Source organism: Rosa chinensis, chromosome 4 (assembly GCF_002994745.2).
Source record: "Rosa chinensis cultivar Old Blush chromosome 4, RchiOBHm-V2, whole genome shotgun sequence".
NCBI classification, from domain to species: Eukaryota; Viridiplantae; Streptophyta; class Magnoliopsida; order Rosales; family Rosaceae; genus Rosa; species Rosa chinensis.
In genome coordinates, this window is record NC_037091.1 from 7,034,635 (window position 1) to 7,048,725 (window position 14,091).

General features: G+C 39.0%; 1 protein-coding gene across 4 annotated transcripts; it reads left to right on the plus strand.

Annotated features, from left to right (window-relative positions):
* Window positions 1-2,564: 2,564 nt before the first annotated feature.
* Window positions 2,565-6,334, plus strand: LOC112196373 (disease resistance RPP13-like protein 4). Of its 4 annotated transcripts, none has more exons than XM_024336701.2 (3): window positions 2,565-2,806; window positions 3,001-3,087; window positions 3,477-6,334. In XM_024336701.2, exon 3 carries the CDS (start codon window positions 3,516-3,518, stop codon window positions 6,024-6,026), a length of 2,511 nt encoding a protein of 836 aa, XP_024192469.1. In that variant the 5' UTR covers window positions 2,565-2,806; window positions 3,001-3,087; window positions 3,477-3,515; the 3' UTR covers window positions 6,027-6,334. The 4 variants fall into 4 exon arrangements, with proteins under 4 accessions (XP_024192469.1, XP_024192470.1, XP_024192467.1 ...); XM_024336702.2 differs by having other exon boundaries at window positions 3,001-3,083; XM_024336699.2 differs by having other exon boundaries at window positions 3,018-3,087.
* Window positions 6,335-14,091: the final 7,757 nt, after the last annotated feature.

Sequence of the window (14,091 nt, forward strand, 5' to 3'; positions counted from 1 at the left end):
TGTGTGTATTAGGACCTCTTTACTTTAACAATTAGAGAATTTTTACTATTTTACATCAATATATGACCTAATTCAATTATTTCAACTATTGATCTTTTAGATTCTTATGTAAGAATTGTGTATACAAAAAGTCAACTAAATCCATAATCATAGAGGATGAATGTCATAGACTCACAGTGCAAATTTAAGTAAAGGAAATTTTTCAACATTAACTCTTCGTGTACTCATGCCATCTATATTTGAGGAATGACTGTATTGCCACTGATCTATCTTTCTTTAGATTTCTATGTAAAAATTGTGTATACAAAAAGTCAACCAAATCTATAATCATTCAAAATTGTATAAACAAATGTAGTCCATTATATAAAATTAAAACAAACATTATGCTAATCAAATAGTTAAGCCTTTTCTGATTTGGTTAATTTTTTGTAGGATTTATATGCTTGTATGTAACTAGAGAATGGATGGTCTAGATTATTAAACTACATGCTTAAAATAAAATAAAAATATTCTCACATTTCAAGTTTAAGGAGGTCCTCTCTAAATTCTCCTTTTATATATATATATATATATATATATATATATATACATACATACATACATACTCCAACTCCCTCCAAATTTGATGTCAGTATTCATATACCGAAGATCTATGACACTAAAATTCAATTATATAGTCCTAAGTGGAACTTCGGAGTTGGGACCTCTAATTTGTTATTAATAGGTTAGGGATATTACCCCCAAAACCAAAATATATTCCCTACCTTAGAAATTAAAATAATGAATAAGTAGACTAAAGAAAGAGATGAGGAACTAACGGGAGCCACAAATTCTATTGAGGACAGATCAATGGAAGAAACAGAGCAACTAGAAAGAAGATAAAGGATAAGATTCGCAGCTGATAAAGCTTTAAGGATAAGCTTTATGGAGGATAAATACTGATATATCGATACTGTAACGTCAAAATGTGATCTAAAGAAGATAAAGGATAAGATTCGCAGCTGATAAAGCTTTAAGGATAAGCTTTATGGAGGATAAATACTGATATATCGATACTGTAACGTCAAAATGTGATCTAATTGATTTAGCATTTCGGCTGTCCACCGCTTAGCAGGCAGGCCAGCATATAATTGCATCGGAATTTTAGCCGATCATAATTCATGGGCTGGTAATCTATTGTAGCAGCTGGCAAATAGTGACGATGTCTGCCATTAGCAAAAGAAACTATTCGTTTGTCATGCATGGAAGTTTCCTACTGAAGCGATTGTCTACCTTTATTTCTTATAATTTGGGAAAAAACTGTGACTTTGGTTTTTGAGTTTTAATTCATGAGGCTTGACGATAATTTACAGCAAATGAGAACAACTCTCTTACATGTGGATAGCATAGCAGCTAGCCAGCTAGTTTACTTCATCTACATCTAAAAAGAGACTCTAAATGGTTGAAAAGTCGTTTGTTGGTCTACGAACAAACTACATAGATTCAACTACAGACTACAAACTACATAGAATCACATACTACACAGTGCCAAATGATTCATATAATTGCACCACATTTTTTTACACTCTTGTGCAAATTATAACACAATAGTGTGTTCTCTTTGTCTGAAACTTTAACATAATTGAGGTCAATCCATATAATTGAGAAAGATGAAGTGAATGAGTTACTTTTTGAAACATGGCTCCATCTTTGTTTTTTTTTTTTTTGGGCTAAAATTGCTTCATCATGAATTCTCTTCGCCCAGATTTGTCTTTAGGGAATTTCTCCTCATCTGGATTCCACTGCTCACTCGGGTTTCCCTCAAAGAGAATACTCCTCACCCAGCTTCGCTTTGAGAGGATTTCTCCTCACCCAGATTCACCTTGAGAAGATCTTTCCCTACACAGATTTGCTAGAGAATTATTTCTCACCTAGAATCACCTTGAGAGGATTTCTCCTCATCTAGATTCGCCTTGAGAGAATTTTGCTTCACCCAAATCTGCCTTCAAATGTTTCACTTCGAGGTATTTTTCTCAAACAGGTTATTTTCCTTATTTATTAGGCTATATCCTGAGTAGAAACCGTTATTAAAATTTTACACTCTAATATAAATATTATATGTTTCTATGTGAATAATTGAGTTTTTTTTTACTTCTATTTTTTTTTCATTAGATTTTAAAGATATTTCTTCGGGATATATCCCAAATATCTAATATATCGAGGATATTTGACGATATCAGAGAAATTTTGCAGAAACGGTGAAAGATAAGATATTTTTCTCCTATGATATCTCAGTCTCTCCAAAAAGGGAGATTGTGGGATATATCAAATCCTATAACTGTATTCCTTTTAAGTGGGACTTGCGCGCATTTTCCTTTTGGACTGAGGGGCAAGGCATATATCTCGTGGAAAAAGAGTATAGTTCTCAGATGATAATCCTGTAACGTTAAATGCAAAAGCATGCAAAAAGGAAAGAAGCTGATCGATGCTGTCTCACGTTAAATGCAAAAGCAAAAAGGAAGAAGCTGATCGATGCTGTCTCAATAATAGAATAAAAGAATTGTTCAATTCAATCAAGTAGAAAAGATAAGATTCCATATCATACAACATGATCCGATATGGACGAGGACGTATCTGAAAGCCCAACAAATTAATAAAGAAAACCTCTCTCAATTTTCTGTGCTCTATTGCTGCAAATTCTCCATATAGAGTCTCTTGGTATTTTGAGTGTTGAGTGCAGGTGAGTGGATATCAGCAAAGTACAGTTGAAAGTGTATTTCACATCGGAAGAGATTGCAGCTTGTGTGAAAAAATAACACATATAGCGGTGAGTCAATTTCAACTCCAAACATCAATAAGGAATTCATCCGATCAAAATGAAAATTGAATTAAAGAAGATTAGGATAAACTCGCATGATACTCAGGCGGACCATTTTTGTGTGCACGCGCCTGTGAAATTCAAGAACCTGCTAAGCGTAGTAACTTCGACAATTTACTGGTTCTCTGTTTGGCTGATTGCAGTTTTATATGAATATCAGGGTTGAGGTCGGATCCTGTGAACAACTTCCAGGGAGAGAAATCAGAGAATAAGCCTCAGTTAAAGAGTTAGTAAGCTCTACGCCCTTGTTTCACTAAACAATGAATGCTTCTTCTATTTTTTATATGCATACATGGCGGGAATTATTTCAGAGTAAACTGCATAATATTTTTTTTTTATAAAGCATTAGAATTAGTTGGGGTAGTGCTCTAGATGGCTAGCTTGATGCATATACATATATATATATATATATATATATATATATATATATATATATATATATATGCATGGGAACTTAGACAACATCTGTCCATTTCATTATTGGTTCCCATTGTCTCTGAATTACTGTGTTTGGAAAATTATTATTTTTGAGGAAAGATGTCAGCATCATCATGTTCCCCTTTCATTGGAGTTATTTTGATTTTGGCTGATAATTTGAAAAAACTAAATGCAATTTCAGAGAAGAAATACATACAAAGACTAGGCGCACATAATCGCGATGTCGTTAGTAGTGGAGGCTATGGTCAAGACTCTAACGGAGCATGTGTTCACAGCTCTAATGAACCAGGCTGAATTTGCACTTGACTTCAGCGGCCAGTTTGAGCAGTTGAAGACAGGGCTTGATCTCACCAAGGCCTTACTTGCAGACACGGAGAGTCTCAACCACAAGAACAACATTGTCAAGGCAGCATTATTTGAGCTGAGAGAAGTCATCTACAAAGCCGACGATGTACTCACTGATTGCTTGGTTAGAGATGAATACAGAAAGGATGGGTCTTGTTCTGGCTCCTTGTTTCACGATTCATTCTTTCTGCATCGTACGGGAAAGAAATTGAAAGATATCAATTTGCGTATGAAGGAGATAGAGCAGACCTTGGGCAAGTTTTTGAGGGCTCCTGATAACATCCATAGAGAAGATGCATACCAAGTTAGGGTGATGGTTTCACAGGACTGGAATCCAACTGAGATAATTGGGTTGGATAGCGATGTGGAGAAGATTAAGGGTTGGCTTTTCGACACTAGCAAAGTACTTTCCCACATAGGCATTGTGGGAATGGGAGGCTTGGGGAAAACCACCATTGCTCAAAAGATATTTCATGATCTAGAAGTAGTAGACCACTTTCACAAGCTGATATGGGTGTGTGTTTCACAATCATTCAGTGCTGATCGGATTATGAGGAGCATACTAGAAGGTCTAGGAGAAAATGTCTCCGGAGCTGGTGTTACTCAGATTTTGAGCAGAATTCAGCAAGTACTTGAAGATAAGAGTTGTTTGATTGTCATGGATGATGTGTGGAATCAAACAGATATTGATTGGTGGACCAACCTCTGCTCTGTTATACCCAAACAACGCAGCTGCATCATCGTTACAACTAGAAATGAAGAAGCTGTAATTGGTATGGGAGTTGAAAGTTCACGAATCCACCGTCCCAAGACTCTTAATGATGAGGAAAGCTGGCGCTTGTTCTCCAAGTTTGCATTTCCTACAAGCAAGGGATTGTGCCAGGAAGATAGGCTTGAGAAATTAGGAAAAGAACTCTTGAAGAAGTGTGGTGGACTCCCACTCGCAATCAAGACTATAGGATCCTTGTTGGCATCAAAGGTCGACTCCCCTTCTCAGTGGAGACGAGTTCTGGAGAGCTTTCATGCTTTGACAACAGAGGGAAAAACTAGCTCAGTTATGGCCTCTTTGCGATTGAGCTATGATGAACTCCCGCCTGGTCTGAAGCAATGCCTGCTGTGTTTCTCCATCTATCCAGAAGACTATGAGATACGTGCTGATCAGTTAATCCATTGGTGGATTGGAGAAGGCCTCGTGCAAAGCAAGGGCTCAAGAACAGCAGTAGAAGTGGGATATGAGTATGTTGCGGAACTGATAAGCAGATGCTTGGTTGAAATTGTGCAGCAGAGAGGATTTGATGGGAGAATCTACAAGTGCAAGATTCATGATATGGTCCGGGAACTGATAATAATGATTGCAGAGGAGGAGGAATTATGCGGCTTTGACGAACAAGGCAGACAGAAATTGACAGCAAATACTAGGTGGCTATGCTTTATTGATGAAATGGAGGAGAAGTCCTTGAAACGTAGTTCAAAGCTCAGGGCATTGTTGATGATGTCAAGCCGCAGATTTGACTTTGAAAGGAATTCTTTGCGATCCCTCAGAATGTTGGATTTATCAAACTGCACTGTGGATGAGCATTGTGTGAAGGATCTCTTCAGCTGGATCAGCTCCCTTAAGCGCTTAGCATCTTTGAACTTAAGTGGTATTCAGGCTCTGAAAGAACTGCCATCTTCAATTCATAAACTCCTCAACCTCCAACTTTTACTTCTAACAGGTTGCAGCAATCTAGAAAAAATACACCCTTCCATCACTAATTTGAAGAAGCTGATTATTTTGGACCTAGGCGGGTGTCCAATCCAATACTTACCTCAGGGATTGGGAAGGCTTTCTTATCTTCAAGAGTTCTCCGGATTCAAGATTGTGAGTCAGCCTAGAATGCCATGTTTCCGGCTTCTTGAGATTAGGGAACTGATCAACCTGAGAGTACTGCGAATACATGTAAGCAGTACCACAGTTATTGCAGACAATGAACTTGATGTCCTCTCTCAGCTTCGAAGGCTCAATGTTCTGGCTATCGACGCAGAAGATTGTAGAAATAACAATGTTTTGGAAATGCTAGAAAGGCTGATCCCTCCTCCAAGCCTCCAAGAGCTGTATCTTAGGAATTACAAGAAGGAAACTCTGCCTAGCTGGGTTAATCCCGGACAGCTTTCAAGATTGCAGTATCTTTGCATCGAGAATGGAGACCTTGTCAAGCTAAGTAGTGGTCAAACCTCCTGGAACCTTGAAGGCCTGTGTCTCAAGTACTTGATGAGGCTAGAGGTAGATTGGAAGGACTTGGAGAAGGATATGCCTGTACTCCACTACATGGAGATCAGTCATTGTTACAACTTGAAGGATTTCCCATGTTCAGTTATGGAACCAGGGGTCTGGAGAAAGAATTAAGGTTGGCGTATTGATGGCTTTGAGATGACTCTGGCAGTCTGGCTACAACCCGGAGATATGCAATTAATCAAAACTTATATACAATTGGAGGGCATACTACTGGTTTCTTCTTGTTGTGGTAGCAGTATTTTTGTTGTCTTTTTTAAGAGAGTAGAAGTGGTTTGAAATGAATTTTTCATATTGTTTATGTGTGATGTTATCGTTATACTTTGAAGTGGTCTGAAGCATGTACTATTATGCAGATGCAAACTTATCTATTCCGTCAGTGATTGTGTTCTGGCGTCTGGCGACATGCATTCTCAATTACGCTCTCCTTTATTTATTTATTTTTTTACTAAAAAGTTTCCATTAGGTGATTGAGTATTTTTTTTTTTTTTTAGCAAACCTCGACAAAGCGAGGTAAAAATATTATAAGAAAAAGAACATCTAGTACATCAAGACGGTGCAAGGGGAAGACAACAAACTTGCCCCTCAAATTCAAGACATGCCTCTTGAAGAACAACTAAAGCACTACAAACTAGCTAAAACGAAAATTAGGAAGACCTAAACGGTCTCGGGCACAAAAAGAAAGTGCAAATTGAGGAATCGAATCCCACCAAATCATATCAGACAAAGCATCACCAAAATTAGCTAAAGCATCAGCAACTTGATTACCCTCTCTATAAATGTGTGAAGAACGAAAGTGCATATGAGAAATCCAATGAAGACAGTTACCCCACTCCACTCGAAGTTGCCAAGGCACCATATGAGGAGAGCGAAGGAATGTGAGAACAAGAGATGAATCAACTTCTAGCCAAACATGCTTCCAGTCCCAAACCCAAGCCAACTCAATAGCTTTGATTACCGCCATTACTTCAGCTGCAACAGAGCTTGGGATATCTAAACTGGATGAGAAAGCACCAAGAACCTCACCCTTGTAGTCACGAAAAACTCCACCATAACCCGCACTCGGTGAGTTCATTTTCCATGCTCCATCCGTATTAATTTTAACCCAACCAATTAAAGGAGGATGCCAATTTACCTCTATGATACGGGGAGCACGACGAGGTTTACAAGGAACCCCAAAGCGCTTAACTACAGAAAGATCTTGAATAGAGTTGAACATGCATCCAGTGGCTATGCGGCCGGAAGTATTTACATAACCTGAGATCATCCTACAAGCATGCATAGTATTGGGCACAATACCGTCAAACTTACACCTATTTCTTGTTCGCCAAATGAACCACAGGGTTGAGCAAAAACAAGCTATCCATAACTCCTTTAGTTGAGGGCTGCGACCAACTCTATGACCCTTAAACAACAGCTCCAATAATGTGCCCGGAAGACCACCCAATTCAAATATGCCCATCATGCAAGTCCATAGTGACGCAGCAAAAGGACAATTAAGAAATATGTGCTCTAATGACTCACCCTGTTTCCTACAAAGCAAGCAAATTGAACCAAGAGAGACTCCACGTTTTTGCAAAAAATCATCAGAAATGACCCGGCCTCGCAATACTTTCCAGACCAAAAGAGACATACGTGGAGGAACATACTTGCACCAAATTAATTTACACCACTCAATTGAAGCAAGTTTAGGCCTTATGAAGGTAAAGGCTTCTTTAGTACTAAGCGTACCTGATGAAGAAGGCATCCAAACTAAAGTATCTACTGCATGAGCATCCCTTGATATAGGAATATGTTGCTGCAAAAAATCACATAAGCATGGGAGGTGGAGTTGAAGCAAATGTGGAAAGTTCCAAGCTCCATCTTCAATATACTCGGCAACAGTACCATTAAGCTGATTGACGCTTCCATCATGCAATCCAATTAAATCAACTAATGGTTTGCCAACAAAATTATCTCTCCAAAAATTAATATTTGAACCATCCCCAATTAACCACCTGCTATTCTCAATTATGCTTGGCCAAAAGCGCCTCAACCCAGGCCAAATAGAAGAAATAGCATAGGAGCTCCGCAACCTCCCATCACGCCAAAACCGAGCACGAAGAAGAGTACAACCGTTAGAGGTAGAAGTAAAAATATCCCATGCTTTTTTGAGAAGAAAAGAACGATTTAAAACCACCAATTGCTTAAGACCCAAACCACCTTCTTCCACTGGATAACAACAATTCTTCCAAGCAATTAAGGGAACTCCACGTGAATCAATGGAACCTGACCATAAGAAATTTCGGCACCAAACTTCCAGCCGTCTAAGTAAAGTAATTGGCCATTCATAAACCTGAAAGCTGTAAGTCAGCATGCTATGAATCACAGACTTGATTAATTGTAAACGGCCGGCCATTGAAAGAAGAGAACCCATCCAACTAGAAAACCGAAGGCGAATCTTGTCAACGAATACTTGAAAATGAGATGTGCGAGGTTTACCACGAAATATAGGCACACCCAAATAAGTAAACGGAGTTGATCCCAATGGAATACCCACACTCGAAACAATAGAGTGTTGTCTTCGGTGAATGTGCTTGCTAATAAAAACACTTGATTTAGCACGATTAATAACTTGCCCCGAATTGAGCCCATACTCCTCAAAGAGATTCATCATCACCTTCAAATTACGCTTATCTCCCCGGCAAAAAACAATCACATCATCTGCAAATAAGACATGAGATGGAGCGCGGATACCACGAGGGGAAGATATAGAGTGCAGCTGCCCTGTATTGACAAGAGTAATGATACCCCTACTTAGCACCTCTTCAGCCAAACAGAAAAGTAAGGGAGATAGTGGATCTCCTTGTCGTACACCTCTACCACAAGCAAAATAACCGACTGATCTGCCATTCACTAATAATGAGAGCTTTGCAGAATGGAGGAGAGTACGAATCCAATTGATGAACACCGGGTCGAAACCAAAAGCTTGAAGAACACAAAGGAGAAAATCCCAAGAAATAGTGTCGAAAGCTTTTGAGATGTCTGCCTTAATAGCCACATTCCCTCCATAACATTTATTATCAAGGAGATTGAGACACTCAGAAGTAGCTAAAATACAATCTGAAATCTGCCGCCCAGGAACAAACCCATGTTGCTGAGGAGAGATAATTCTTGAAGCAATGGAGGCCAACCTGGTAGAGAGGATTTTTGGTATTACCTTGAATGCAAAATTGGCAAGGGTTATTGGCCGAAATTTTGTAATAGAATCTGCATGCTCGACCTTCGGAATGAGAATGATCAGGCTAGAATTAAAAGAAGCTGGCAAGATACCAAATCTGAAAAAATATTGAACTGCCGCTGAAACATCCTTACCGACAATGTCCCAACAAGAGACAAAAAAATGGCCACTAAATCCATCTGGACCTGGAGCACTATCCGGATCCATAGCCTTTACCGCTGTGAATATCTCCTCCGAAGAAGGAGTAATAATAAGATTAGCATTATCTTCCTCAGTAACCAGTGAAGGAATAACCCTTGAAACAAGACCAGTATCCTCACAACCATGCTGATCAGCAAAAAGATTCTTATAATAGTTGAGAACATGATTTTGAATAGAAATAGGATCCTCAAATACCTGATCACCCTCCCTGAGACAATGTATTGAGGACTTAGCTTTCCGAATCCTACACATTGCATGGAAAAAAGAAGAATTGCGGTCTCCTTCAGATAACCAACGCAACCTTGACTTCTCACGTAGAAACGACTCATGCACCCTCATGGATTCAGCCAAATTTACCTGCAACTCAATTTCCTTAGCGAAATCAACATTTGAACCTCCTGAAGTAGCAATGGATAATTGTAATGCTTCAAGCTCTGCAAGGTTAGCATCAATTTTTCTATTAACGTCACCAAACACTTCCCAATTCCAAGATCGAAGAGAATTCCTCAAGACCCGCAATTTATGCTGAAGAATTGTCAAAGGGCAGCCATAAGTATTAGTCGATTCCCAACAATTCTTAACATCAATTACGCTAGTATATATGGGATCCACCAAACACATCTAAAATTTATATGCTGTGTTCAGTGGAAGTTCTATGATCAATATACCCTCTTCGAAATCTATGGCATATTGAGAAGAGGCAGAAAAATCTGTTAAAGAGCAGTCATTGGTTCAAACAATAAAAGTGATTTCACTATAAAAATAAAATAAAAACAAAAACAAAAACAAAAATAAATAAATACATAAAACTCTACATACATATGTAATCTTTAATGGCTGTGAGTTAAGAATTTACCATTCATTGGTTAATTTGATTATTGCTGGCTTCTAAAAATATATCTAATTTTGCAGTAAGCTTCTTTTCCTTTAATTTTTTCTCAAGATTTTGCCTACTTATTTACCAAGAAAAAAAAAAATACCTGTCTAGTTACACCAAGATTCAAAAAAAAAAAACATTTTTTTTTCAAAGGCTTGGATAGGTGAGGAAGAGATCCTTCCTATCCTCTTAAATTAAGAAAAGGAAAACAAGAGTACAAAGGAGGGGCTCCCAAATAAATCAGAAGGAGGAAACAAGAAACTAACGAAAACGAAAGTTCAGAAGACCCAAGTGGTCTCTGTTACAATATGCAAGTATAAAGGGTGGAGCAGAGTCCCACCAAATCAATCTTGTAGAAGCAGTACCAAAATTCGCTAATGCATCAGCAACTTGATTACCTTCTCGAAATATGTGAGGTGAGCGGAAATTCATTTGAGAAATACGATACAAGCAATTGCGTCATTCAATGCAAAACATCCGAAGAACTAAATGAGGACTGCGAAGAAAGTCAAGGATAAGAGAGGAATCCACTTCCAACCAAATATGCTTCCAATATCTAACCCAAGCTCAATGGCCTTGATGACCGCCATCACTTCCGCTGCAACTGAGCTAGGAATTTCAAGATTAGCAGAGAAATGTACAATACTAGAGTCTAGAGGTATGGTTGAAGAGTTAAGATTTGGGTGTTAGGTATTAACTGGGGTTGAAAATGCTAGATTTGGGAGCTTAGGTGCACAGAGATCCAAAACTAACTAACTAAGATACGGTTAAATCTTAAAACATTTAGCCTAAGAGTATGAATGAGCTATTACATATGATAAGCATGTAATGCTATGCGGTAGGACATTATTCTGTGTTTTCAATGATCAACGTTAGTGAGATGAAGTTGGCGGAAAGAGATATGAGCAGATCAGAGCAATGCAAAAACCATAGGGAAAACTACATTTAGATGCAGAGAATGATGCCCATGTTTCTCTGTGTCCAGAGAAGAATGGAATTATAGTACAGTTGCTGATGAAAGCGGCATGGTGCACTTTCTAGCTTAATGTAATACCCCGAAAATTCAAATTATTTTCAGAAGACATTTTGGAAATGATTTCGTGGCCATGGGCGAAAGTACGAAGCTTGGAGAAGTTGTGGAATTAGTTCGTACGTTTTTATTTTCGAAATCGAACGTTATTTAGGGGGCATCAAAAAGTGACTTTTTATATGTACCGAATTTGGGAAAATTTCCTTCATGAAAGTTGTAGATCTCGTCGATACGATCACGTGCATATACGGAACGCAATATTCGGAGTTCGTATGAATAAGTTATGAATATTTGAAAATTGGGAATTTTCTATAAATAGCAAAAAAATCTGAATTATTTCGGAAGGACGAATTTTCTCAAAATTTGCAATTTGGTCCCCCAAACTCTCCGTTCTCTCTCCTCCCTACGCGGCCTGACCGCTCGACCCGACCCGGAAATATCTCCGGTCTCCGGCGTCCTCCCGCCCCGGACCCGGCACCTCCCGAAGTCGCCGCTCCACGCCCAGCCTCCCTCCGGTGTCGCCTTGCCCCGCCGTCTCCCCCAGAGCTGGATCGGAGGAGCCTCAGCGCTGCGAAACCCGACCCGGCCGGAAAACCTATTTTCCGGCATCACCTCGGCCGATCCTTCTCGATTTTGGAAACGTCTCCTCCTGCTGATCATCCTCATATCCTCCTTACATCACGATTTGAAGTGTAGAGCAAAAGATCAAGCGTTGAAGATTGACGGTTCTGATTTAATCTGGAAACGTGATCAGACGGCCAAGATGGATTCAAACTTCCAAGTTTGATCTAGGGCGATCTAGACCGAATCTCGCTTAGCTCCAGGTATGAAAGTCGATCAACTCTTCATTTTGAACCAGTTTGTAGTTGGTCACTTTGCCATCGGAGGTGGTTGACCAGGTGTTGACCGCCGCCGTTGACCGGCTGACCCGCCGCTGACCACCGGCTGACCCGCCGCTTGTGGCGGCGCGTCCGGCCTTATTTTAGTGTTCTGATTTCAGTTTATTCATCTATGCATCCATACGAGCGTTTTGATATATTACAAGGTTATTTTAGAAAAAGTTGATAAATAGTGGATTTACGTTTTTACGTTTTATCTTCGGTTTACGATCTGTGAAGATCAGACCATCGGTTTTACTTCAAATTTTAATATGTTGATCGTATGACTGTCCCGGTGACTTTGTGAGGTCACGGGCGAAGATCCGACCGTTGGATCTTCGTATAATTGTGAAATAGTGATTCGGAAGGCGAATCGTGAGAATCCGACTGTCGGATTTTCATGAAATTTTGTGGAGATGTTTATAAGGACGATTCAGGAAGATCCGATCGTTGGATCACCTTTATTTTCTAATCTGACCGTTGGATCGTCTTTATTTTCGAATCCGACCGTTAGATCGTCTTTATTTTAGAATCTGACCGTTGGATCGTCGTTTAAGTTTATTTCGTGTTTCGTTTACTAAGCAAAGACCGTACTTGATTAGGTGATTGACGGTCTTCCTTGGTGAGCGGTTTTGGTGTGTATTGTGAAATTGAAGACGCAGCGGGATTAGAGGTGAGTAAACCTCACGTGGTTCATATTACAAACCGAGTACTTTTAATTACTTTATTTTGTCGTAATTGTGTGAAAATATTTATGGAATAAATATTTGTTTTTAATCAGATGGACTTGATCAGCTATGGTCCATAGGTAAGTAAAATGTATTTAAACTATAAAAGTGAATTTTTCGGTTTTCACTATGTGTGGTTTATAGTTGGTATTAGTGGTCATCCCTGAGCGGATGATTACGTATATATATATATATATATATATATATTTACGTGGAATATATATATTGGTTGACGTGTGATTGGTGTGATGATATGATTGAGAATGGATTGGTGATTTTGGAATTGTATTTTGAGTACATATTTACACAATAATAGTACGTATCATGGAATTATTGATCATATTGTGTGAAAGAATATAGTGTACTCGATTTTGGATTTAGGGTCGATGTAGTGACCAGTATGAGGGTATAGGATGCTCTAATCAGTGGATGATGGGCTACAATACGGTTAGAGCTCTAGTCTGTCAGTCACCGTGTTTGTATAAATACGCTTTCGGGGTTTTGAGAAGAAAGATGTGAGTTTAGATCCCGTATTAATCATTGGTGATTTAGAGTTGGAGATTTTAGTGACTGATTTTGGGAGTACCTGTGTGGTGATATGTGGGAGTACCTGTGTGGCGATATACTCCCTGTGTGGTGATATGTGGGAGTACCTGTGTGGTGATATGTGGGAGTACCTGTGTAGTGATATGTGTGAGAACCAGTGTGGTGATCTGTGCAATGATCTGCATGATGATTTTGTATAAAGGAGATCAGAATACATTATTTGGAATTGGATTTGCTATGTATAGGGTGTGGGAATGACCATATGCAATGGGAATAATTGTAGGTTGTGGAAAAGACCACTTAGGTGATATTGAGGTTAGGGGACTGTGAGAATGTATTCTTTGTTGTTTTTCCGTGAGTTGGTTTGACGTTTTCTTCGTGGATGTTGTGATTGTTGGTTGTTTACTTGAGTTAAAATAAATATGATTTAAAATCAACATTTCCTTCTTGTTTACTCATACGGGCTGTCATGGCTAACCGGGTTTGGTGTTGTTGCAATCCCGGTACACTATTCAAATTGTGTAGCGGGTAGTCCTACAGGTCAGGAGGATCATGGCGGAGATCGTGCGGATTAGAGTATTTGTTTTAATTTTACAGCCTTGTAAATTGTGAGGTGAGTGATGCTCAATTTGAGCTTTACAAATTTACTTTGTACAAGTGAGTTGTATTAATTAAACTGAGGTTTTCGAGATTTGAAAT